This window comes from Heteronotia binoei, chromosome 21 (genome assembly GCF_032191835.1).
Source record: "Heteronotia binoei isolate CCM8104 ecotype False Entrance Well chromosome 21, APGP_CSIRO_Hbin_v1, whole genome shotgun sequence".
NCBI classification, from domain to species: Eukaryota; Metazoa; Chordata; class Lepidosauria; order Squamata; family Gekkonidae; genus Heteronotia; species Heteronotia binoei.
This window is the reverse complement of record NC_083243.1, coordinates 168,611,081-168,637,953: the sequence shown is the minus strand read 5'-3', so window position 1 is coordinate 168,637,953 and position 26,873 is coordinate 168,611,081. Positions and strand designations below refer to the sequence as shown.

Below are 26,873 nucleotides of genomic sequence, written 5' to 3'. Positions count from 1 at the left end.
TGGGGGGGCTGGGCAGCAGCCCCTCTGCAGCCCGTTTGCTTTAATAAATCTTATCCCTGAACATTGCGTTGAGTCCTTATTCAAGGAGGATCTGGGGGTGGGGGGAGGCGAGTGCTGCACAGGCCACTTCGAAACCGCCTTGCGCCCCTCATGGGTGTTCGATTCTCTTTCGGCGGGCAGGAGTGCAAGCCACCACGGCGACTGATGCCGGCACCTTTGGTGCCTACAGCAGGTGACCTACTGTGTCCTGGCAGGGGGCCTCTGCAGCATCTGGGACGCCATCCGGCCATGCAGCCCATGGGAGGGACACTTTGGCAGGTAGGCTGCTCCATGGAGCTAGCGGAACATGCTGACTGGATGCTTGCTCAAGGATTACACAGCCACACCATGGGGTTGGGCAGCTCACTGACCGTCGCCATCCAATCCCTGGTGTCCCTGTGGAATCGCCCCCTCCTGTCTCCGCCCTCATGCCACTTTGGGAGCCCACACTCCAGTGTATTTTACACCTCTACAGGCGGCAGCCTCAGCTTGGGTGCGCCGCACTCCAGCGCCCCAAATCCCTTTGGAAGCCAACGAGCGGCGCCATAGATCCACCACGCCTGAGCGGCCGGCCGCCACATATGTCTGGATTGGACTGCCCAATGCTTAACCATAGGATTGTTGTTTTTAATGATATTTTAGCACTCAGAATTGTATTAAGTTATATATTATATTTTGTACATTTGCACTATGTGCACAGTTATATTTCACTTTGTCTTTGTTTCAACATTTTGGTTACCTGAAATCCAAAGCATAACACCTCAATTCCTGCAATGATATTTTCTGTCTCCAGAAACCTAATATGTTGCCAGCAATGGTTGGCAAAAACTGAAAAATTGGGAGGCAGGGGTATGGGGGAGGTGCTGTTGCCGCAACTGAGTGACATTGTTTCTTGGCCACATCTGGAAGTGACATCATGTTGTTCTAGGGTTCAGCCACATTTCTGCTAATTCCTAGAGTGGTGTGATGTCACTTCTGGATTTGGTCCAGAAATGACATTACAATATCATCACAATGGCAATTAAAATAAATATATTTTAATTAATTATTATTACTCCGGCTGGCCTCCTTAGCAGCAGTTGGCAGGAGTTGGCAGCAAGTGGTGGCTTACTGCAGGTGGCAGCTATACTGGAAGACCTGGCAAGTCTGAACCAAACCACCTTCTGTAGTTGAATTTAGAATAGAATTCTGTATTTAGAATAATTCGGAACCTTACTACATTGCCACAGGGCAATTCAAAAGCTAAGGAATTGGAGATTGGCTGTGAGGCTTTTGCGAAATTTTTTGCTGATAAGGTCCAATCGCTCCGCCACGACTGCCCTGCCAATTTAGATGCAGTAAGTGAACTCGAGACCCAATGCGTGTCTTCTGATTTAACCCTGGACTGCTTCGACCCGCTCAGCTTGGAGGAGGTCGACAGAATTCTTGGCACTGCACGATCCACAACCTGCGATCTGGACCCATGCCCCTCCTGGCTAATCAAGGCCTGCCAGGAGGAATTAAGATATCCTATACGGGATATTATAAATCGATCCCTTTCAGAGGGTGCTTTTCCAACACCCCTGAAAGAGGCATTGGTCCGCCCTCTCCTGAAAAAAGCTTCATCAGACCCGGCCGAATTGGCACACTATCGACCGGTCTCAAACTTGCCCTTTTTGGGCAAAATTATCGAGAGGGCTGTGGCGCTGCAGTTACAGGATTTTTTGGAGGACGCTTCCACCTTAGACCCATGCCAGTCCGGCTTTCGCCCGGGCCATGGGACGGAAACAGTCTTGGTCGCCCTCATGGATGACCTCCGACGACAACTGGACTGAGGCGGCTCGGCAGTATTGCTGCTGCTAGACCTATCGGCTGCGTTCGATATGGTCGACCATCGGCTGCTGACCCGCCGCCTCGCCGACGCAGGAATTCGGGGGCTAGCCTTACAGTGGCTCTCCTCCTTTCTTGAAGGTCGGGGACAAAGGGTGGCAATTGGGGGGGAGCTGTCTCAGAGGCACCCACTTCATTGTGGGGTGCCTCAGGGGGCAGTTCTCTCCCCGATGCTGTTTAACATCTTCATGCACCCCCTTGCCCAGATTGCACGGAGGTATGGGCTGGGCTGTCACCAGTATGCAGATGACACCCAGCTCTATCTATTGATGGACGGCCGGGCTGGCGAGGTCCCTATAAATTTGGACCAGGCGTTACAAGCCGTGGCTGACTGGCTCAGGCTGAGCGGGCTGAAGTTGAATCCGGCGAAGACTGAGGTCCTTTGCGTGGGCCGCGGCGGACCGGGAGGGGAGATTACCCTACCGGCCTTTGACGGTGCGCCACTGATACCAGTGCGCAAAGTCAAGAGCCTGGGAGTGCTACTGGAATCCTCTTTATCAATGGAGGCCCAGATAGCTGCCACTGCTAGATCCGCCTTCTTCCATCTCAAGAGGGCGAGGCAGTTGGCTCCCTTCTTGGAACGCAGCGACCTAGCAACTGTGATCCACGCAACGGTCACCTCGAGACTAGACTGCTGCAATGCCCTCTACATCGGGCTGCCCTTATACCGAACACGGAAACTTCAGGTAGTCCAGAACGCGGCGGCCAGGCTGCTAATGGGACTACCACGGTGGGAACACGTGCGGCCTGGGCTGCGGGATCAGCACTGGCTGCCGGTTGTGTACCGTGTTCGCTATAAAGTGCTGGTCATTACCTTTAAAGCCCTATATGGCCGAGGACCTGCCTACCTAAGGGACCGCCTCTCCCCATATGTTCCCCAGAGAGCACTGAGATCCAGCTCTCAAAATCTTTTAACAATCCCTGGGCCAAGAGAGGCTAGACTGAAGATAACCAGGGAGCAAGCCTTCTCAGCAATGGCCCCTCAATGGTGGAATCATCTTCCAGAGATGGTGCGAGCCCTGCGGGACTTGAACCAATTCCGCAGGGCTTGCAAAACATTTCTTTTCCAGCTTACCTTTGAGACAGAACCTGGCTAAACCGACTTGTAGCCACCTAGCCATCTTGTGTATATTATGACTTATAGTATTTTATAGCACCTATTTTATCTATTTTAACTAAGTTATTTATGTAATTGATTATACTTAAAATTGTTGTTTACATTGTTTTATTTGAATCATGGAATGCCATGTCTGTGAGCCGCCCTGAGCCCGCCTTTGGCGGGGGAGGGCGGGATACAAAAATAAATTTATTATTATTATTATTATTATTATTATTATTATTATTATTATTATTATTATTATTGACAGTCCCATTAACTGTGTACAAGTGTAGCAAAATAGAAAAGTACCATGATTAACACTGGACATTTGATTTGAAGCACACAGAGTTTCCTGAAAACCACAGATGGCAAAGCAGAGATTAAGCATGCCTTCCTAGTTGTGCAACAGCTAGTACCCTATTTCACACTATTCACCTCCCAGTAGTAACCTGCATTCAGCATTTATGTTTTTCAGGTGAAGGGCTCCCAAGCCATGAATATCATCAGTGCCATCTTTGCATTACTTGGAATACTGACTTTTATAGTAGACCTGAGCATAAATGGGCCATTTTACTCTGAAGATAACCATCACTATTCCTTGGTTATGGTAGGTTTCTATACCTTAACAATAGCCTTGTCATCAGAAGTAATCCTTTGGAACTAGCAAAAGGCTCAGGAGAATTGGTGCAGTCTTGATCTCTCTCTCTCTTTTATAAAAAAAAAAAGTGCAGGATGAATAGTTTTATAGCATTTGCAAGTTGCTTAAGATGTGTCCAGTTGGTAGACTGGGGTAAGGGTTGCTGGGGGTGCAGATCCAAGTGCTTATGTTTCATTAGGCAATTTTCTGTGCTCCCTTGGTCCCTTGACTGTAATCAGAGATGAGTTGTATTTTATTCTGTTTTGAGGTCTGCTTTTTAATTATGTTTAAATAAATTATTCAAATAAATTTTAATTATTTTCAAAAGAGCCCTGTGGCGCAGTGAAAGCTGCAGTACTGCAGTCCTAAGCTCTGCTCACAACCTGAGTTCGATCCTCGGCGGTAGCTGGGTTTTCAGGTAGCCGGCTCGAGATTGACTCAGCCTCCCATCCTTCCGAGGTCGGTAAAATGAGTACCCAGCTTTCTGGGGGGGAAAGTGTAGATGACTGGGGAAGGCAATGGCAAACCACCCCGTAAAAAGTCTGCCGTGAAAACGTTGTGAAAGCAACGTCACCCCAGAGTCGGAAACTAGTGGTGCTTGCACAGGGGACCTTTCCTTTCCTTTCCTTTTCATTATTTTATATTTAAACACATACCTCAAAATAGGATAAAAATGTAGTACGGCTGTCTGGAATCAGCAGGGCCAGCCCATCTATTGGGTTGTTGGGACTTGTGCCCTGCCCCCCTCCAAGCGGTACCAATGAATGAGCCAGCAACAGTGAAGATCCATGGGCAGCAATCTTGATCTGCAGTAGAAGAGCTAAATTCAAGTCTGGTAGCACGTTCTTACCTGACAAAAGGAGCTTGGACTCTCAGAAGCTTATATTCTCAAAATCTTTTGATAGTCAATGCTCCTTTTTTTTTTTTTAAGGGAAAATACAGGTGATGGGTCTAGAACAGCTTTGGGAGGGGTGTGGGGATGCATGGCTGGATCACAGAATTTACGTATTTTCATATTCTGACTTTCTTCCACTTTGCCATTTCAGGCAACATACAGGGCCTCCTGTGGGAGCATGGATCCTCCTCAGCCCCACTCAGCAGTCCCAGAGAAGGTGGTAGATGGTGCAGGGACTCAAGCTGCACTGCCTTGCTGTGCTGCCACAGGCAGGCAGGCCACCAGGGAGGAGCTCCAGAACTTTGGGATAGCTACCTTTGCATGGGTCCCTGAAAACCTTACCCCCAACAACTTTTTTCTCATAGGAAGGACTCCTCCCTTGATATTAAAGTCCAGGCAGGTGCCCTCCCCCCAGGTCACCTGCTAGTTGCCAAGCTATGCCTGGCAATTCTAAATTTCAGAAATGAAACAGACCTCGTGAGAATGCAAGCATAGGAAAGTATCACGAGCATTTGTGACCTATTTCAAATTCGTAATGAGCCCAGAGAAATGATGCTTAGGCCTGATGCCTAAGGCAGTAAGCCACATGGAAACCATGCTGGACTAGCATGAGTGAACATATGAAGCTGCCTTATACTGAATCACACCTTTGGTCCATCAAAGTCAGTATTGTCTTCTCAGACTGGCAGCGGCTCTCCAGGGTCTCAAGCTGAGATTTTTCACACCAATTTGCCTGGACCCTTTTTTGGAGATGCCAGGGATTGAACCTGGGACCGTCTGCTTCCCAAGCAGATGCTCTACCACTAAGCCACTGTCCCTCCCCATGAAGTTTCAAAGAGCAATGGTTGCATAAATTCCTCCTATGCTATCTGGTACTACTTTCTGGTTGTAAAGCTTGTCTAACTTCCAGGTTGGTACTACATGTGAAATCCTCTGTGGAGGAAGATGCTCCCCATCTATTCATCATTGTTATGAGACTGGGAGCAGGATATGTGACTCCATGGGCGTTTTCGCACTGACCTTAATCGGCAGCGAAGCCCCTCTTCAGCGCGCAGGATCTGCGCGGATTTCGCACTAATTGCCGCGGAGCACCCGGAAGAGCCGGAAAGTCCTGCGGCTTTTGCGGCGCAAATGGAAACCGCCAAAAACCAGTTTCCATTTGCGCCGCAAAAGCCGCGGGACTTTCCGGCTCTTCCGGGTGCTCCGCGGCAATTAGTGTGAAATCCGTGCAGATCCTGCGCGCTGAAGAGGGGCGTCGCTGCCGATTAAGGTCAGTGCGAAAACGCCCCATGTCTCCTCCCCTAGGCTCCTTCTCCAGCATTATTTCCTCCAGATCTTCTCCTCCCCACCTTAAACATCGCTGATGTTACTCACAGTAAATACTGGGAACTAGCCCTCTCAGTTAGCTAGGGTCTATTAACTTCAATTTATGCTTTCAAATTCTAATTGACAGGGATACCAAGGTGATTAACACCATGGAAGCCTTCCATTACAAATCTTAAAAGGTTCCTCCTGAGGCTTGGGACTGAATGTGCTGGAAACAGCAGAGTCTCCTCCCTCCCTTTCTTACTCATACTTGCAATCTCACAGACCTTGCATATTAAATACTAAAAAGGCTGTGGGCTCAAGTAAAATAATCTAGACTAGGAAGAACATTCTGAGTCAGAGCATCATCTGCTGTTAGCAGCTTGACACCCACACAAAGTTGATTTCTATGAGGGCTGGATTCTGCCATTATAAAAAGGAAGGCTCTGCTGACATGGTTTACTTCCTGAAAGTTTTTTTGTGTGTGTGTGTGCGTGCATTCACTTTTCAGAGGGAAATATGTATAAATCTAGGCAGCCTGGGAGATAAGTTCTTTTTCAATCTGTTGAATGTCTTGTAATATTCTTGTATGCTTTCTTTGTGGAGTAGACGGGCAACAGGATTGCCATTGTGTTGCTGACATTCACCGTCCTGGAATTTTGCATCGCATCTGCCACTGCCTATTTTTGGTGCCAGGCAACCCGTTCTGACTCCAATGAGGTGACTATGATTTCCACCGGGATGCTAGTTTGGTAGTTTCAGTACAGTGTTTGCTTTTGGTATATTCTCGTTTAAGTGCATGATAACATTCAAATTTATATGTATGTAATAATCTGCAAGGAAGAAAATGTCAAGGCTAAATTGGGGTTTAGTACAAACTGGACATATGGAGGGGCAGTTATTTCAGATAATTAAGACGACGGCTTTGGGCGAGATAGAAATATGGAATATGATATTTCCACAGCTAGGGATGTGGAAGACAATGGGAACAAAAGTGAGCCTTTCTGCCTTTTGTCTTCCAGGCCATATTGATTGAACCAAACACTATCAGGACAGATGCTGAGATCCCTTCCATAGAGTCATCTGCAAATTATCCACCAAACTCCAATGATGTGAGTCATGATCTAAAAGTAGAGACTGTATAGACGACCCAAGGAGGAACAATGATGAAGAAATTACACCTCTTTTGAGGTAAATGAAAAAGCTGGACCTTTTCCTGCATGACAGATTTCCTTCAAGTATTGCCTAGCTGCCAGGCCACAGTGAGGCCAAAGGGTCTATCTCTTGTCTTTCTCCACTATGGACTCAGGCTGAGGTCAAGAAACGCGCGGCTTGATACGCTCCGCTGTGGATGAGGAGATAACACACAGACTCCTCTTTGCATAGGCTGAGCATGGAACTTGCAAATGGCCTGGCGTATGGACTCTTAATGTGTCAAAAATGTGCTTGAGGACTGTTTAGATACAGTGTTATGGGTGGTCACAAGACAGTTGGGGAACCAGAGGAACAAAAGCACATGGAAGCATGGGTAAGTCATTAGTGGATCACTGACCCAGCTACATAACAAGTGATACTTGTTTGTTAACTTGATTTGAATGGGCAGGTGCCCAGTATTAGCGCTGGTAGATAAAGGCTCCTTATTGAATTTGAACAGATGCTGACGGCTGATAAAGACTCCTTAGTGAACTCTGTATCAGACTCATTCTGATTAGCTGGTGGATGGGACTATCATTTCTACCATTGTTCCTCTTGTGCTTACATATGGGACCATGGGTTCTGTGTGAAAAGCTGCAACTGAGAAGTAATTTGAAAAGCAAATCAAAGCTGGTTGGTCTTATAGAGCTAATCAGCGATGCTGGATCTTCGGGCATTGCCTACCACCTGTATTTCTAACCACTGTACACAAATACAAGTAAAAAGTAACTATTTATTTATTTAAAATATTTTATATCCTACTTTGTTACTCTGAAAAACAGAAGCCCGAGGCAGCAAATCATGCCCAGGGACTTTTCTTCAGGTTTATTCTCTAAAGGGATCAAGCTGCAGCTCCTTTGTTGATGGTATAGCTGGCAGTTATGAATGAACTATCATAGCAGTTACGTATCATTCTCTTTTCACTAGGGATCCATTTCTTGGTGAACCCTGGAAAAACTTTGAGCAACTTTTTATATTAACTGGCTTCCATTATGGGCCTGTAGCATATGACCATTCTAGGTCAGTAATGAGCTAGAGATGTAGGCCAAGGAATGTATCACATGTCCCACTGCCACAGATCTCTGCTCCTACATTAATGGGCAATCCCTATTGGTTTAGTAAGAAGTAACTTTCTAAGCAAAAAAGTTTCTCCTGCAAATAAGTAGTAGGTTGCAATCCTGAGTCTGACCTGGTTTCATGTGTGTGAAGTCTTAAAACTAAATACAGTTTTCTATGTGCCTACTGAAGGATTGTAGACTCCAGACAGTCCCCTGGAAAATTCCCCCGTATAAGTACTACTGAAATATGAGTGCTGCATAAGTAATGCTCTTGCTCTGCTCTGGGGTTCATAAAAGAGAACTTTGTGGTAGACTGTCTTTGGTCAACAAGATAATGAGTTTGGTTTGGGGAGGGTTTTTGCTGCATATGGTGTCAGTAGTAGCTGGTGTTTTCAGAGATCTTATCAATGTTGTTAAGAACTTGGGAATGGCTGGATAGGAATCCATTCCACTGGCTTCCAAGCATCTAGGTTAATATTTCTTCAGAGCATGTTTTCAAGGGAATTTTTTTCTACTGACTATCAAATGGCTATCTGTAATCTAGGGATACCTAATGTTAGGTGACCTTGCAGAGATCTGCTTTTTAGAGCTGTTAATTTTTCACTTGGTCCTTCAAAGGACAAATTTAGATTTTAGGTTATGCAGCTGATCTATGTTTGATGGATATTGCATTTCATTGTTTTGTTTTGTTTTGTTTTTTTTAAAAAAAGAAAATAAAGCATTTCTCTTAAAACAAATATACTTCCACATGTTGAATATTCTTTGTTGGCTGTTAACATCTCCTGTAGGACCTCTTCTCACTCCTGAACAACTTGAGCTGTAGAGAGCCAGCTCAGCATCTCATGGCCCTCTTAATTGCAGCCACAAACAGAATTTTGAAATATTATATTATTTATTTTCTATATGTCTATTGAGAGTTCAATGTAGATGACCATAAAAAATAATTGGGGATAATCAATGTATCTCCAACACTCCGATAAGAATTCAGCATCATGCTGCCTCACAGTGAATCATACTTTCAGCTTAATGTAACCCAGAATGGCCTGCTGTGCTATTCACCTTGACAGGGTCTCTGGCTGAGAACTCTCTCTCCCAAGTCTCTTTAGCCTGGAGACACTGGGACCAAAGTCAGAATGTTCTGTATGCAAAGTGCGTGCTCTCTAATGGAGTGTCAGGTCCTCCTCTAGAGACAGGATTAAAATATGCCTTCAGATTCCAAAATAATAGTGACTATTTAATTCAAGAATTACTGTAACATTCAAATTGAGATCATTTCATCAGAATGTATTCTGCAGGAACTCACAATGCTGATATGCTGCTGGTCACTAAGGCTCTTTTCCGCTGTGCAAACATACTAGTTACTGATATGGCTTATATTAAACTGATTGAGATGGAAGGCCAGGGTGTGTGTATGTGTGTGTGAGGGATACAGCCCAAAGGGGTGGGGGGGTGACAGCACCCTGAGGCTGGCCAGGTAAAACTCAAACATAGGCAGACAGTCCCAAGGCAGAAGGCAGCATGACGTTCTCATGGGTTGTGTTTTGCTGGACATACATTCCTTGCGCTGTGGGGCAGATACTGGCCTCAGCTGTGTTGCAAGGTAATTGTGTGCCCCTGGGAATGGGTGGACCTGACTGGCTCTGAGCAGAGATGAGAGCAAGACTGGAGTGGTGGCATCCGATGCTGGGGTGAGCACTAAAGATGATGGTGTACCTAGGGTTGCCAGGTCCCTCCTGGCAAACAGTGGGGGATGGAGGGGACTTACCAAGAGAAATTAAAAGGCTTGGGTCATGTGACCAGCATCCCACAGGAAGTAACATCCTCATGCTGCAATGTTGCTGCAACAGCCTGGTAATTGGGCAAAAACTTTATGGTAAAAATGGCTTCAACTATAGAGTTTTTGCCCAAATACCAGAGCATCACCCAGATGTCACTAGCATGCTGATGTCACTTTTTGTGTGAAGCCAGCAATGTGGCCTGGGCCTTCACCTTTCTCCTGGTAAGCCCTCCCACCGGCAAGCTGATCCCCTGCCTCCACCAGGGAGTCTGGTAACCCTAGGTGCACCATTCTTGGGGGGTGGCCAATGTTTGCTGATGAAGGAAGGATACCCTGTTACCAGTGAGTGCTTGTCTTTCTTACTCTGGCTCATGGAGAAGAGGCCACTGCTCAGTGCTCTCAGAGAGCTGGGAGACTCTGGGCCTGTGACCCTGGTCAGAATTAAAGTACAGGCTAGACATAGTCTGAAAGTATCTGTTCAGTTTTAATGTTCTTACCCATTGGAGAAGCTATTCAGAGGAGATTAAAGGTTTGTAAAAGTACATACTCATGAAAATGGCTTCTTAAAAAAGAAAAGAAAAGAAAATGGCTTCTTGTTTTTTTAAAAAGGATACTGCATGAGGCTGGCTGGCTGCTTAATATAGAAACAGTGGGCAAGGCTTCATCTGATGTAAACAGTTTTGGATCTCTTGTGAAATGAGGCTGATTTCTCCCACTTGGGAATTTGGCCTTCCAGCTGTTCTGACTCTGGAAAGGAACAGCAATCCTGGCTGGAAGCTCCAGTAAATGTTTGTGCTGGGCTCCTCTGAACCAGAATCTAAAGCAACAGAAAGCAGCCACTATACAATTCTGTAGAAATTAACCCACACAGAATTTGCCCAGCAACCATCCTATATTCTCAGTCAAGCAGCAACACAATATTACACAGTAGCTATAGAGTAATCCAGCAGGCAAAATGAAGCATCTGTGAGATTCACTTAGCATTGTTTCTTATTTTATCTTCTAATCTGCTGATTTTTCACACTGCATGAATAAAGAATTCGTCTAACATATTTTGCAAAGCAAATGAGGACGACACAGTTGGCACTCCTGTCTGACAAAAGATATGGCCAAAGGAATTAAGCAAAATTATCTTTCATTTGTGAGACAAAAGCACTGCCCAATTTCCAGAAAAAGGGTAATCAGCATGCTGAAAATGAGTCTTAATATCACATTTAAACTTGGGCATCACAAATGATGCTGCCACCATTTTTACTGGTACTATTTGTTTGCCTTTAACAGCAGCCTGGCATGATGCTGTTTAGCCGGGGAAGCTTTTCCTGGTTTAGAGTTCCTTTTCTTTTCTTCAACAGCAGAGCCATGAAAATGGTTAGCAACGTTAATCACTAAACTCCTTGTAAAACTTCTCCTTGGAAAATAACTGGACAATAATGGCCAATTCCCTCTCGGGGCTCCTTACTAATATGGTGAAGCTGCCAGCTAGTGATTTGCAAAGGCTAAATGAGGTCCATTTGGGGAACCCTTTCCCCTTTCCGACCCATCCAAAAGGATAAAGAGAGTTATCTGAGTAACAGATAGGCAAATCAGAAAGTCAAGCAATGTCTGAAGCATGGCTCAGTTCAGTGTGGGAAACACTCTGTCTCTTTTTCCTTTCATTCATCCAAGAGACAGTCTGCTTTACAGATGGATACAGAGAAAGAGAGCAGAGACTAAGAGCATGTGACTCATCTGGGTCAAATGACAAGTGGATGAGGATGAAACTGCTGCTTGTGGTTCTGGTGCTAAATGTCCAAAACCAGATGCCCACAACAAACCCAGGATGAAAGAGAGATCCCCCATTCCTGACTTGTGCTGGGAATATGTGTCATATTGAAGGGCAGGCCTGATAGTTACCGACTATGAGCCTCTGGAATGCACACACAGTTATAATCAAGCAAACAAATGTTGCATTCAGGGCAGAACCTAACACCTTTTACTTTACCCAGGGTTTCTGGGAAACACAACATTCTGCAAACACAACAATTCAAGGCAAGAGATAAGAGCAGGGTCAACAGTACAGAATCAGAAAGCTGAAGGTGCCATCTACAGGTCTGGAGAAACAGGAGAGTTGGGGTTCAGGGTCAAAGCTTGGGTTTCAAGGCAGAAGACAGGGTCCAGGTTCCTAACTGAAAAGCAAACACAATTAGCAGAACAGGGTCCAGGGCGGCAAGGCAAGGTAGAAGTCTGTTTGCTGAGTAATCGGCTCATAGAGGATTGGCAAGCAGATTTGCTTCCATGCTGAGCCTTGCCTGACATCTTCTTCCTATCAGCCTAATTAGCTGACTCATCCCTGAAGCACAAGTGTCACTTCTCACTGACATGATGCCTGCTCCTAGAACTACTCTGCTTCAGAAACTAATGCAGGCCACCACTGAGCAATTAGCTGGGCACCCTTTTGTCTCTCCTGAGCTGTCAAATGGTCTCCTCCACTCAGCTGGTTCGAGAAATACAGGTGGTAACTGGCACGCTGACTTTTGTCCCATTTCTTTTGTCTCCCACCAGAGTGAGCAACCCTCAGCACCTGACACATCTTTTGCTGGCTCTGCCTCTAAATCCAGCTGTTCAGGCAGGCTTCCCACTGCTGCAGGGCCTGACTCTTCCGTTTCGTCATCCTCAGAGGAGGAGGTAGCTGGCTAGCTCATGACAATATGTCATGTGCTCTTGGGCTTTCAGCAGTGACACAAAATGAAATAAGTAAACAGTGTATTCAGAAATCAGGACTGATACTTGACCCACCTGGAGCGCTGATTCATCCATCCTATTTTTAAACACAGGTTTTTAGTTGTGACATTGGAGAGCTTCCATTTAAAGAACCAGAGGTTAGTTTTAGAACAGAAAACAATCTAGATTAAAAAGAAGCAGTGGCAAATTCAGCTCCTCCCAGCTGCTCCTACCCTGCTCTGCTCATGGAAAATCCCCCCAGGTTTAGTGTGGATTTTTCAAGATCACAATCACTTATCATTTCTTAAATAATTCAGGGGAAAAAATCCCACTTCAGGTACTATGACTATGAGCATAGCAGCATGATTTAAGAAGTTCCTGTTAATTCAAGAAAGGTGTTGCTTATATAAAAACCTCTACGCTTAAAAATAGCTATTTTCTCCAATATATGTATTTCCCATGCTTCCAAAGCTCTTCTCATATGTGCCTCGTCAGGCCTTGCGCTCAGCAGACCAACATCTTCTAGTGATCCCTGGCCCCAAAGACACCTGACTAGTCCCATTTTCATCCCTGGACCCAGCCTGGTGGAATGAACTTCCCCTAGAGATCAGGGCCCTGTGGGACCTTCTTCAGTTCTGCAGGGCCTGCAAGACAGAGCTCTTCTGCTGGGCTTTTGAATGAGGTAGTGGCAACCAGGCCCCTCCTGCCACATAGCTACCTTATAAAAATGAGTATTATGTAGGGTTGCCAAGTCCAATTCAAGAAATATCTGGGGACTTTGGGGGTGGAGCCAGGAGACATTAGGGGTGGAGCCAAGATCAAGGCTGTGACAAGCATAATTGAACTCCAAAGGGAGTTCTGGCCCTCACATTTAAAGGGACGGCACACCTTTTCAATGCCTTCCTTCCATAGGAAATAATGAAGGATAGGGACACCTTCTTTTCGGGCTCATAGAATTGGACCCCCTGGTCCAATCTATTTGAAACTTGGGAGGTATTTGGGGGAGAGGCACTAGATGCTATACTGAAAATATGGTGCCTCTGCCCCAAAACATAGCCCCCCCAGAGTCCCGATGTTTATATATGTAATAATATTTTCAACTCTGTTTTATTGTTTGCTGTGAGCCACCCTGAGTCATTTTATGGGAAGGGCGGGATATAAGTCATAGAATAAATAAATAAATAAATAAATAAATAAGATACCCACAGATCAATTCTCCATGATTTTCTATGGGAATAAATCTCCATAGGGAATAATAGAGTTCCCAGCAGACATTTCCCTCCCTTCCCCCCGCTTTCTGATGACCCTGAAGCAGGGGGAGGGCCTCCAAACCGGGGGATCCCCTGCCCCCACCTGGGGATTGGCAACCCTAGTATTATGATACAGACTTGGCCTTTAAGAGCCAAAGATGCCTTATTAGGGTTGCCAAGTCCAATTTAAGAAATATCTGGGGTCTTTGGGGGTGGAGCCAGGAGTCATTAGGGGTGGAGCCAAGATTAAAGCTTTGACAAGCATAATTGAACTCCAAAGGGAGTTCTGGCTATCACATTTAAAGGGACGGCACACCTTTTCAATGCCTTCCTTCCATAGGAAATAATGAAGGATAGGGGCACCTTATTTTGGGGCTCATAGAATTGGACCCCCTGGTCCAATCTTTTTGAAACTTGGGAGGTATTTTGGGGTGAGACACTAGATGCTATACTGAAAATTTGGTGCCTCTACCCCAAAAAACAGCCCCCCCCCGGGTCCCCAGATACCCGCAGATCAATTCTCCATGATTTTCTATGGGAATAAATCTCCATAGGGAATAATAGAATTCCCAGCAGACATTTCCCTCCCCTCCCCCCGCTTTCTGACAACCCTGAAGTGGGGGAAGGGCCTCCAAACTGGGGGATCCCCTGCCCCCACCTGGGGATTGGCAACCCTATGCCTTATTGGATTACTTGGAATAATGTAATTAGTTTCTGGATGCCATCATTTTTACTGTAGAGTAATGATTTCGTATTACAATGATAGTTTTAAATATATTAAATGTGTATTTCATTGTTTTTATGGTTATGTTGTAACCCATCCTGAGCCTGTTCATGGGAAGGGCAGGCCAGAAATCAAATAAATTAAGATTTTAAAAGATACGCACACTGTGCTTACAGAAGTGTCTATTGATTGTAAGAAAATCCCAGATTTCTCTGAATCCTGTCTGGGTACATTGGCAGCCCTGCCTACTGCCATAATACTTTATAAACTAATGCCAAGTGATACAAAACTAAAGTGGAAATACTCCAATGTAACCCATTAGAACCATGAAATATTTATCAAAGTCCTCAGTACAGAAGGGCTACTTACAGACCGACACTTTGGGCTGACTCAGAGACACCTCTTAAATCGACCAGAAGAATCTCTCCAAATGGCAACATCTGCCACCCGTCCTCATCCCATCCTCCAGCCTCCAGAGAGTGGCTCAAAAAGCTACCACTTTAGAAGTGGTAGCAATTTTTAAAAGCTATATGCAGACACCTCCTCACTGTCTGCAAGCAGAAGGGAGAAAGCAAGGCGCCTTGGCATGTGAAACCACCAAGCCGCACCAAGCCGCTTCCAGCTTTTTCCCCCTTAAAAACTGCCAGGAGCACATGAACGCTTGAGCACTTAACTTGTTCGGGGGGGAAAAAGAGTGGTCCGGCCTCTGAGGCGCCCCTCTGTCTGATCACGCCGAGTCACCTTGAGATGGGATAGGGCTGCCTCACTGGGGAGTATGTGGAAGCCAGTCTGATTTGGAACACCTCCAATCCGCCCCACAATGCCCATCTGTTATTAGCCAAGGAGTGCTTTCCGGTACAGGAGGAGTGCTTTCTTGTTAGAATTTTTTTTCTTGTGGGAGAATGGTTGTCATTTCAATGTCATTCTTCCATACCAACAGGTGAAAACACCTCACAATGCAGGGGTGAACATCCCTCGCAACAGACAGCCAACTTGATACATCTGCGTCAAAGATACATCTGCGTCAGGAAAGGGATTATCCACACTAAAAAATAAAATATATACACAGCATCACCCCCCTGAAAATAATATTCTAATATTTCAACCACTGTCATACTGTGCCCCTGTACTCACATTTAACATACTGACACAGAATAATCAAAATACACAACAAAGTCTCCAAATCTCTGACAATTCGAACTGGGACTCAAAGTCTTCATAATTTACAAGTTGGGATTTGCTCACCAGGCTTCAAGTAAAACCCAACATCAGCCTGTAACTGTAAAACCTCCATTACATATACCTGCCAAGTTCCTTAAAGGATTCACTCAATTTTTACCAAATACATCTACATCAAAATAGCCCACCATAAGGAGTATAGTGTATTATACTACAGCTTCATAATTCAAAAGATATCTTTATGCATCCCTTATCCTCATATTCATACATACTACATCTTCATATTAACACATATTATATCTTCATATACATACCTACAACATCTTCATACTTTAACATACCACAATAAAAATTACTGTACCTTTCATACATCAGGTACAATAATCTCATAATACCTTCAAACATATTCATATTTCTACATATCATAATGAAAATTTAATTCAACAGATACAATGCACAACTCATGAATATCTTCAGATTTAAAGCAGTTTTATGTGATGATGCCTTTGTCTTAGTACACTCACAATTAAGAATAGCGGCTCTCAGGTCCCATAGTTGGTTTCCCCAGGCTGCTCTTGTGTGACAGCTCCCTAATGCACCACACTCTGCTTTCCCTCCACCATGCCCCCAGTCTTACCTCAGCCTCCTCCACATTTCTATAGTCATAATTGGCTCAAAAATGTATTCATGACCCAGCAGTATTTTACATACCTGTCAGCTTTCCAGTAGAAAAGCTTGGATGTTGCTTACCTGTGCAGAAAAATCCTTACCAATGCATGCTGACATTTCTTTCTTTGGGAATAAGGTTAACATGAAGATAAATTCCAGCACATCATCCTTGGGATCACGTTCTCTTCTGCAATGAAAAACAGCATGATTGGAATTTGTAATAGAATTGCCAGAACCAAACTGGATATTAACATAGAAGGTGTCCCACTGGATCAGACCAGTGGTCAATGTAGTTTGTTACCATTACCGTTTTCGCACGCAGCTAACCTCGCAGTCACAATCCTGTTCCCTCCGCAGCGTCCGGTCGGATTTCACACCATCTGCGCCAGAGTTACAGGAAGTGCCACGGCTTTTGCGTAGCAAATGTAAACTGGGTTTTAGCTGTTTACGTTTGCTACGCAAAAGCCGCGGCGCTTCCTGTAACTCCGGCGCAGATGGTGCAAAATCCGACCGGACGCTGCGGAGGGAACAGGATTGTGACTGCAAGGTTAACTGTGTATGAAAATGGTATATGTTTCACACAGTGGCCAACCAGTTGCCTTGGGAGCCAAGAAACAGGGCCTAGAAGTCTGATGTTGCTTAACATTGGTATTCAGAGGCTTATTGTCTCTGAATATGGATGGTTCCCTTTACTCACTATAATATAATGGCTAATAGTGACTGATAGACCTATGCTTTATGAATCTGTCATCACTGCTTCCATTGATAGTGAACAGTGAAATCTGATTACTTGTTGAGCAAAGGAGTATCTCCTGAATCTATTGCCCAGCAACTTCATTAGATACCCATGGGCGGGGGTGGTCCAATTTGCTTAACATAAGAGCCACATTAGAATAAATGCCAGATGTTTGAGAGCTGCAAGTCATGAACAAATATTACACACATCCTTATTAAAACTCTTAATACTTTCTTTGCATGGAAAGATAAAATGCATAAGTATGCATGTCACAGCGCAACCATGCTAGAAGAAGACTTTAAAAAAAAAAAAAGTTGTGAATAACAGTCGCCATAAGACCAGCATAGGGAAAGGTTAGATAATTGTTCTTTGGAACCAGTGGGAGAAGGAAACACACATGTACCATATAAATCACTAACCGCCATTAGCATCCTTCTGCCTCTCTCTTTGCTTTGACACCAAAGTTAGTAAATACAACTCCTACGAGAGTTATGCAACTAACGGGGAACCCTATGCAGCCTTCTTTAATCCCATCCCTCCTTCCAGTGGCTCTCTCAGCTCTTGCACTCTCTTTCCCCACTGTGGGTCTCCAGGCAACCTCTGTGGTGGAGAAGAGCTTGCAAGCCTGCCTATTCTCCCCTCCTTCCCCACTTCGCACATGGTGAAAATAATTGCTTCCATGTCGGTCAACACTCAGAGGGTGACTGAAGTCCCAATGCTAACCATGCTTATTTGAGAGTAAGCCTCAGTAAGTTCCTCCTCAACCTTCAGGAGCTGCAAAATATGTGTGAAAGAGCTGCATGTGGCTCTCAAGCTGCAGTTTGGCCACCCCTGCCTATGGGGAAGTGAGTAAAGTTCTCTTTCCACTATCTTTCTTATTATTTTAATAATTTATTTGCTGCATTTATACCCAACCTTTCCCCTCATTGCAGCCCAAAGCAGCTTACATTGTTCTCCTGCCTTTCTTTTCATCCTCATAACAACCCTGTAAGGTAGGTTCAGCTGACTGGCCCAAGCAAGCTTTCAGGGCTCATCTGGTTCTCCCAGAACCCTGTCTGACACTCTAACCCACCACCCTGTTGGCTGGATTGGAGAAGGCTTTTGTCTCTTTAAATCATTCTCCAAGCCAAGCCAGCCAGTGGCTTGGAGAATGCATTTAAAATTGTTGTTTTTCCCCCCACATCTACATCCTTCCTGCCTGCCTACTCTCAAACGCCAGGCATTCATGTCTTGCAGCTCTTAAAGATCTGACATTTATTCTAGGTGGCTCTTATGTTAAGCATGTTTGGCCACCCCTGCTCTAACCATTACACTACACTGGCTTGCCACCCCATGCTTTATTTTGAAAACCTGACATGCCCCAAGACTGCCCCCCTGGAGACATGATCTCCCACCATCTCATATGCTGATGTTGGCCTCAGAATAGGAGGGAAGCGGGTTTGTACCACCCTGAACCTTCTCCCAGCTGGAAGACCTCATCTGCTTTCACCAGGTCGCCAGTCCACTCCTCCTCAGCCTGCTCACAAGAGCCTCATTTTACACCTCCCTCCACTCTGTCAAAAAGAGCCCCGTGGCGCAGAGTGTTAAAGCTGCAGTACTGCAGTCCTAAGCTCTGCGCATGACCTGAGTTCGATACACAGCGGAAGCTGGGTTTTCAGGTAGCCAGCTAGAGGTTGACTCAGCCTTCCATCCTTCTGAGGTCAGTAAAATGAGTACCCAGCTTGCTGGGGGGGAAGTGTAGATTACTGGGGAAGGCAATGGCAAACCACCCCGTAAAAAGTCTGCTGTGAAAACGTTGTGAAGGCAACGTCACCCTAGAGTCGGAAACGACTGGTGCTTGCACAGGGGACCTTTCCTTTCCTTTTTCCACTCTGTCAGCCCCGCCACTTCCTTCCTCACTTGGGCTCAGTTTCCACCTGTTAAAAGCAGGCCCTGGCTATTGGCTTCCACTGGCCTTGACCTGGGTTAGGATTCCAGCTTCCTGCCTCCCTGTGGTATGAATCAGGTTCTCCCTTCCTGCCTCTTCCTTGCCCCTGGAACCTGTGCTGTAGAATGGGCCATCATCTGAGCCCTGGAGGAAAGTTGGCCTCTGGAGGTATCTTCTGAAGGTAAGGCAGAGCAGGACTCTAGAGGGCAGGACTCCAACTGGCACTGCACATTAGGATCACCTAGGCTTCTTGCTGGAGTTAGTGGTTGCCATTGCTCCTGGGCCCCTTTTGGCCGCTTCTCTTGGCTGTACCAGTGCATCAGGCCTCAGTCCTGGGGATGTGGCTGGCATGGCTTACTCTCAGTGCACTGTCTTGCTAGACCATACGTGGTGGGCCACAAGCTGAATCTTCCCCGACTGGAGAGCAATAGCTTTAGGCCCTTCCTTCAGCAGATGTTGAACCTTGGCCACCTGTTTCTTTGTCAGGCCCAGGTCAATGTGCAGTTTCTTTTTACTTTTAGACTTTGGAAACAACAATAAAGTCAGTGTCAAGGTTGTCTCCCACCACGCTGCTTTTTTTCAAAATCTCAGAGCCACAAAGCACATCTTTAGTTGACCATATGTCTTGTCATTTAAAAGCAATACAACCAAAAGGAATTATCTGCAAGAATGAGCCAACCTGGATTTTCAGGATGAGTTCACACATTAATGTTCGCCACTTAATTAGAGTACCATGAACTGATGTGTGAAGCAGTCATCTCTAAGCATTCGTGGCATTTCACCTCATTACAAACTATTACTTTCAATGAAGTCAGTTCACATATTTAGCTGAAAACCATGGAATGATGAGACATTGGGTGTCTCACAATACAAGAATTCGTGGGCATTCGATGAAATTGATGAGCAGACAGGTTAAAATGGATAAAAGGAAGTACTTCTTCACCCAAAGGGTGATTAACATGTGGAATTCACTGCCACAGGAGGTGGTGGGGGCCACAAGTATAGCCACCTTCAAGAAGGGTTTAGATAAAAATATGGAGCACAGGTCCATCAGTGGCTATTAGCCACAGTGTATGTGTGTATATAAAATTTTTTGCCACTGTGTGACACAGAGTGTTGGACTTGATGGGCCGTTGGCCTGATCCAACATGGCTTCTCTTATGTTCTTATGTAATGAATTCTGGATATGGTTGCCAGCTCTGTGTTGGGAAATATCTGGAGATTTTAGTGGTGGAGGCTGAGAATGGCAGGGTTTGAGGAAGGGAGGATTTCAATAAGATACAATGCCAGGGTCCATCTTCCAAATGGTCAGTTTCTTCAGGTGAACTGATATCTGTAACTTGCACATTAGTTGTAATCCCAGGACTTCTCCAGCCATCTTGAAAGAGATGGTGGCATGGCAGCAGATGTCAATGTTATTTGATAAAAGTACATCAGCAATGATCAGGCAACTATCAGGTGGCATCACTTCCGAGTGAAGACTCAGAAGTGATGTTACCATGTCAAGTGGTACTCTAGGATTTCCTTCAATTTCTATGGCATTTACCATCAAGATTTGGGAAATTCCTAGACACTTGATTTGATACAGTGACATCACTTCCAGATCGTCATCCAAAAGTGACCTCACCACATCAATCAACAAACCCCACCCCATGCCCTGTTTCCCTGGATACTGAAGCATGACGTGCTTTTGAAAGGATGCACTGAGGGAGAAAAAGCCTCAGTTTTGATTCAGAATTCTAAAGGAAAGTAAGGCCTCATAACAGAAATCCAGGCCACAAGAGTAAAGTGTGCAACTCAAAGTGGCCACAACAATGGTCATATACCTTCAAGTATATAAAGAACAAAACAGAATGCTCTCAGTCAATGGACCTGCTGCATAGACTTTACCAGCCTAGATTTTACCAGCCAGTTCAGCCATTCTTAAGATGGAAGGGATACTCAGACCTTTTTAGGTTGGCCAAGGCAGGGTGTCTCAGATGAAATAGGCAGACTTATTGGTATCATGCCTGTAGCTATAGTGGAGCCTGCTGGGAGGGACCAGGCCCATCCTTTCAACCCTCCTTCCAACTATATGGCCCCTCCATTGGAGGGCCCCCAATCTGCTCACTGCCACTCTGAACAAGTAGTAGCATTGCTGCCAGTCTTTTTTCTTTCTCCTTCCCTAACACAGGTTAGTATTAATAGTTTTTTTTGCTTTTTCTTGGTCTCTCTATAACGGTTTCAGCACCCCTTCAATCAATCATGTCATCCTACTTTTGCTTGTTTAGCAGAGTTCCTGAACATGGAGACTTCGCTAGCTAGAGATATTTTGCATGTCTAGTAATCCAGGTTTTCAGATTGGGAGGTCCTGCTTCATAACGATCTGCAGGTGTAAATCTTGGCACTTAGGTCTTCAATAACTGTGGCCACTGATACCCCTGAATGAGGAAGGGGATCTGGTGCCTTCATAAAAGGTTGCCATGTGGTGGGTAAGAATGCACCATACAAGGTATTACTCGTTGAACTGAATAGTAGTATCTGTCATTGGTGCATGTGGGAATATGCCAATGGGTCCTACTATCTCAGTAGCTATGTGCTTGCATGCTAATGCTGCAGCAGCCCCAGTGCTTCTGCCACCATCTTCTGAAACCCACCAGGAAAAGTACAACCCCCTCCCCACTATTAGCACTCCCAAGGAACCACCACACAAGCCACCCCTGCTCATTACCTTGCAGGAACTGTGGGATGTAGAGAGCAACTGAATGTTCAAAAATTGGTGTGGGGGGGAGAGAAGAGGAGGAACTGGACTGCTTATACTGTTTTGGAGGAGAGATTAGGATTAGGTGCACATTCCCTGATCCTAATTCTGTCATTTGCCAGTACGGAATACTGTGAGTCCCCCCTCCCCCCCCACAATTTTGAAGCTAAAAGTATCCTGATAGATGGGATTCATTAGGCTGAGAGGAAAAATACTTCCTCTAATCTTTATAACCTCCAGTAGGCTTTTAAAATTATGAAGTGGGAAAAGCCCCTAAGAGTATCTTAAAATGAAGTTGGGGGATGCGTGCCGTGAGATAAGTGAGACATGAGAACAGCTTCTGGCAGACTTATGGTTTCCCTTCTATCCCCAAACAAGGGACTTTCATGATGGGAAACCGTACTTCAGTCTCTGCAATCCTTTTATTACAGGATAACTCCATTATAATAGCCCTGTGGCGCAGAGTGGTAAAGCTGCAGTACTGCAGTCTGAACTCTCTGCTCATGACCTGAGCTCAATCCCAGCAGAAGCTGGTTTCAGGTAGCTGGCTCAGGTTGACTCAGTCTTCCATCCTTCCGAGGTCGGTAAAATGAGTACCCAGCTTGCTGGGGGAAAAGTGTAGATGACTGGGGAAGGCAATGGTAAACCACCCCGTAAAAAGTCTGCCTTGAAAATGTTGTGAAAGCAACGTCACCTCAGAGTCGGAAACGAATGGTGCTTGCATAGGGAACTACCTTTACGTTTTTAACTCCATTATGGACTGTCTGCTGGATTTTCATTCTTTGGTCTTTTGGATCTTTCTGTTGCAGCTTAAGGTTGCCAAGTCCGATTCAAGAAATATCTGGGGACTCTGGGGGTGGAGCCAGGATACATTGGGGTGGAGCCAGGAGCAAGGGTGTGACAAGCATAATTGAACTCCAAAGGGAGATCTGGCCATATCATTTAAAGGGACTGCACACCTTTTAAATGCCTTCCCTCCACTGGAAATAATGAAGGATAGGGGCACCTTCTTTTGGGGCTCATAGAATTGGACCGCCCGGTCCAGTCCTTTTGAAACTTGGGGGCTATTTTGGGGAGAGGCACTGGATGCTATGCTGAAATTTTTGGTTCCTCTACCTCAAAAACAGCCCCCCCCCCAGAGCCCCAGATACCTGTGGATCAATTCTCCATTATACCCTATGGGAATTGGTCTCCATAGGGAATAATGGAGTGCTCAGCAGACATTTCCCCCCTCCCCCCCACTTTCTGATGACCCTGAAGTGGGGGGAGGGCCTCCAAACCAGGGGATCCCCTGCCCCCACCTGGGGATTGGCAACCCTAGTTGTTATTGATGGGTTTTAGAGTTGTTTATTAAATTAGTTTTAATTTAATTTGATTTTAGTTTAATGTATTGAATTATTCTGCCTCAGGCTGGAAATGCAGAGAGACAGTATATCAGACCATGACAAATATACTTTGGCTCTAGGAGCCAGCACACCAAAACTAGGAGAATTTTTTAGCATTTAGGATTTCATATTTTTATGACCTCATTTTAAAATTATTGCTACTACAGAACCTACTCCAAACCTCTTCACAGTAGTTTCTCATGATTTTATTAAATCTATAGCAAAAGTGTTGTAATACATAAACAAACAGACACAGGGGTGATGCTGGCTGTTATCACCATAACCAAATGCTAACATAACTTTCCCCCCAATTTCCTCATAATGCCACCATTACTTAGCAAACCAGTACAGAAAACAACAGGTTAAGAAATGAATTTATTCACAATCATGAAATGGTGTAAAGCAGAGGTGTCAAATCATTTGTTACAAGGGATGAATCTGATTTTGTCAGGTCAGGCCTTGTGTGTCATAAAATGTAATGTCAGGTACTAGAGATATAAACAGCAGCTCATAAGTCAGCAGTACAGCTCCTGCACTGCCTGGAGGAGTGGCAAACCCCACCCCCAGCCCACTCCCACTGCCAATCCTGTAAGCCTAGGCCCCAGGGTAAAAATATGAAGCGGCTGGGTGTTCTGAGTTCCCCCCCAGCCCCCAAGCCACCATGGAAGGGGACTGGGAACACAAGCTGACCGCCCCCCCCCCCCATCATGGAAGTAGGGGGAAGCTGACACAAGTCTGAGGACCTGTGTGTGATAAGACTCATGCCAAACAAAGTCTGATAAACTGGAGACACCCCCTTGGCAGCAGCTGCATCTGGCCAAGGCCACCAGGGTAGGGTAATGCTGGGGGGTTCAAGCGGCACCACTCCCATGTAGCAGTGGCTGCCCCAGGCCTCTGGATCATCTGATGGGGAAGCAGGCACCACACACAAGGCCATGTGGGTGGCAGAGGCCCTAGGCCACCCAGTGAATGGTATAACTTGAGATGACCAGTACCCCCCAAGAAGAGACAGCTGCCAATGGCTGAAGGTCACTGGGTGGTCAACAGGGATGGGAGGCTTGGATGCTGAGCTGCATGCTCAGTAGCAGGACTAAGCTCCCTATGTGTGGGAGAAACCGCTGAAGAACACCCCCCCCCTTGGGGTAAATCACTGCCTCTGCGTGGGGGCTGGGTGAACACAGCAGCAGTGCTGATCCCAGCAGGCCCCCAGCAGAAGATAATTTGCGCCCTCTCATATGTAAACACCAAACCCTGCAGTCATCCAGTTCAGCATCCAGGACAGCTGCAAGCTGAGTGGAGAGGCATGCAACCTTGCTTTGGAACCCTGAGCTGGTGTGAATGTGGCTGCGGTGGCCCCCGGTTTATCAGTGAGGTTGCCACTGAAGTGAAGGGGTTCTGCTTGACTGCTGCTTGAAGTGATTGAAGTGGCTCCACCCACTCGCTTCCCCCAGCAACTTCCTATTCCACCCTCATACCAGTTGCTTGTGGGCCAGATAAGAGCTATGGATGGGCCCTCAAGCCTTATGTTTGACATCCCTGGTGTAAACTTTACATGTAAACAAGCAATGGCAAGCACTTCATGCACATTTATCTGTATGTCATATAACAAAGCATTCAGATGGCAAATGATAAATTTTGGCTTAGATCCAGTCCACTTTTTTACTCAATCCCAGCCAATTCCATTCCTTTTTACAGACACCAATCCACAAGACTTGTCCATGCAGGTCTCCTGATCTCAAACACAGCTTTTTGGTGTTTGTAAGGGAAGAGACACATTCTTTCCTTTTTCACGAGTGAAAAATCTAGTTGGATCTGTTTGTGCTTCCACTGAAAATTGCTAAGAGATGCTAAATCATTAAATAACAAAAAATAAAAAATACTGATGAATAATTTCAAAATAAATAACAATAACACTGTCAACTTAATTGTTACCACATGCATTTCAAGTTACTGTCCTACCACTCAAATTCTATGTGCTGTGGCTGTCTTAGGGATGCCATCCTCCATGTGGGAGTTCTGCAGTTATTAAATTCCATTGTCCCTATTGCTGGTCGGCAGGATCCTTCTTCATGTCTCCTAGAAGCAAACCTTGTCAACAAAGGCCCTGCTTCTCCCTGCCATTTCCCTTTTACTCCTCTACCTGCCCTCCACTTAATTATTTCCTCGTCTTCTCATCAATCCGTACTGAGAAATAAAATGTTAATTATCAATTCTAGTTTCTTTTGGTGGTGGGGGGCTGTCAAGTGGATCTCCCCCCCCCATAGAGCCAGCCAAAGTTACTACTCATTTTTATTTTATTGTTTATTATACAATTACAAAATAACAATAATAAACATTAAAGGTGGTGGATTTGACAATCTGCAACAGTGACATCTCTCAGTGTCTCAGGATCCACATGTGGCCTTCCTGAGCACAATTGCTCAATATGTCTCCTGCCCCGTGTTTCAGGAAAGCAGGCATCGCCATTTTCCTATGAGACTTGTGATTGGCAGGTGGTTTCCACCTTGAAATAGGCCACAGCTGAAGGAATGTGTAAGGTGCATACCTCCCTAAGATGTGGGCCTCATGCCAAGGATGAAAGTAAATGTGTCTCTTTTGGCTTATGGTAATTGTGAATGTGGTTCTCTGTGAGCAATGGAGCAAGTATTGCTGATCTACAAAGTGCAAAGCAAATCGTTAAGCCTCCCTCCATCCCCAAGAGAACAAGTACTGATAATTAACAAGTGCCAGGAGGAAAGACAGTTGAAGAACAGTAGCTGAGGAAAGCCTTGATTGTGCTTTTATTGTCTACAAAGGGCTGTCTGGCATTGCAATCCTGTTTTTATCTTTTTTCAAAATTACCTCAAATGAGATCTAAAAAACTTCCCCTCAAAAACTATACATGTGCAACGTGCTTACAATCTATTAACTAAAAACTACTTAGACAAAAATGGAAGGGTAGGAGGTTTTAAACACAAGTATTTATTTATTACTGATTTAACTATGTATGGCTGTATACAGACAGCAAGCCATCATTTAGACTTCATTTTTTGCCCACTGTGCTGTTGTTAGGGGGGAAAAAATCAATAATTGCTATTACACTATCGTAATTGGTCATTTTAACCATATGTGGAGAGCCAGTTTGGTGTAGTGGTTAAGTGTGCGGACTCTTATCTGGGAGAACCGGGTTTGATTCCCCACTCCTCCACTTGCACCTGCTGGCATGGCCTTGGGTCAGCCATAGCTCTGGCAGAGGTTGTCCTTTAAAGGGCAGCTGCTGTGAGAGCCCTCTCCAGCCCCACCCACCTCACAGGGTGTCTGTTGTGGGGGAGGAAGGTAAAGGAGATTGTGAGCCGCTCTGAGACTCTTTGGAGTGGAGGGCGGGATATAAATCCAATATCATCATCTTCTTCTTCTTCTTCTTCTTCATATTGTCTTGAAAGCTGAAATTCCAGGTTTTGGTTGTTTTTTTTTTAAGTAAGCCTGTATCCACTTCCATTGTTGAGTTACGAGAAACATACTGCCTTCACCTTTCCCTTTATAACTCCACAATTAAAGGGGCTAGCAAATTATTTATTTATTTATTATTTTATTTTATTTTATTTTTGCAGGCTTATATTCCACCCTTTCCCATACTTTGGCTCAGGGCAGATCACAACATAAATTAAATAACAATTAAAAACCTACAGATTAAAAAACAGAAACAATACA

The 26,873-nt window shown here is 45.2% G+C and overlaps 2 protein-coding genes across 3 annotated transcripts in view; both read left to right on the top strand.

Moving 5' to 3' along the window:
- LOC132589247 (membrane-spanning 4-domains subfamily A member 12-like) overlaps positions 1-7,152 on the top strand; it is a 40,400-nt gene extending 33,248 nt beyond the window's left edge. The window contains exons 3-5 of one of the 2 annotated variants that reach the window (XM_060261946.1): positions 3,483-3,614; positions 6,454-6,564; positions 6,867-7,152. In XM_060261946.1, the coding sequence (XP_060117929.1) occupies positions 3,483-3,614; positions 6,454-6,564; positions 6,867-6,989 (366 nt within the window). In that variant the 3' untranslated portion in view covers positions 6,990-7,152. The remainder of the gene's footprint in view (positions 1-3,482; positions 3,615-6,453; positions 6,565-6,866) is intronic. The other variant, XM_060261945.1, reaches the window with a different exon arrangement.
- A 216-nt stretch (positions 7,153-7,368) lies between these two features.
- The window catches only part of LOC132589681 (membrane-spanning 4-domains subfamily A member 15-like), a 45,154-nt gene continuing 25,649 nt past the window's right edge, over positions 7,369-26,873 (top strand). The window contains exon 1 of the mRNA XM_060262413.1: positions 7,369-7,372. Coding sequence (XP_060118396.1) covers positions 7,369-7,372 — 4 coding nt within the window. The remainder of the gene's footprint in view (positions 7,373-26,873) is intronic.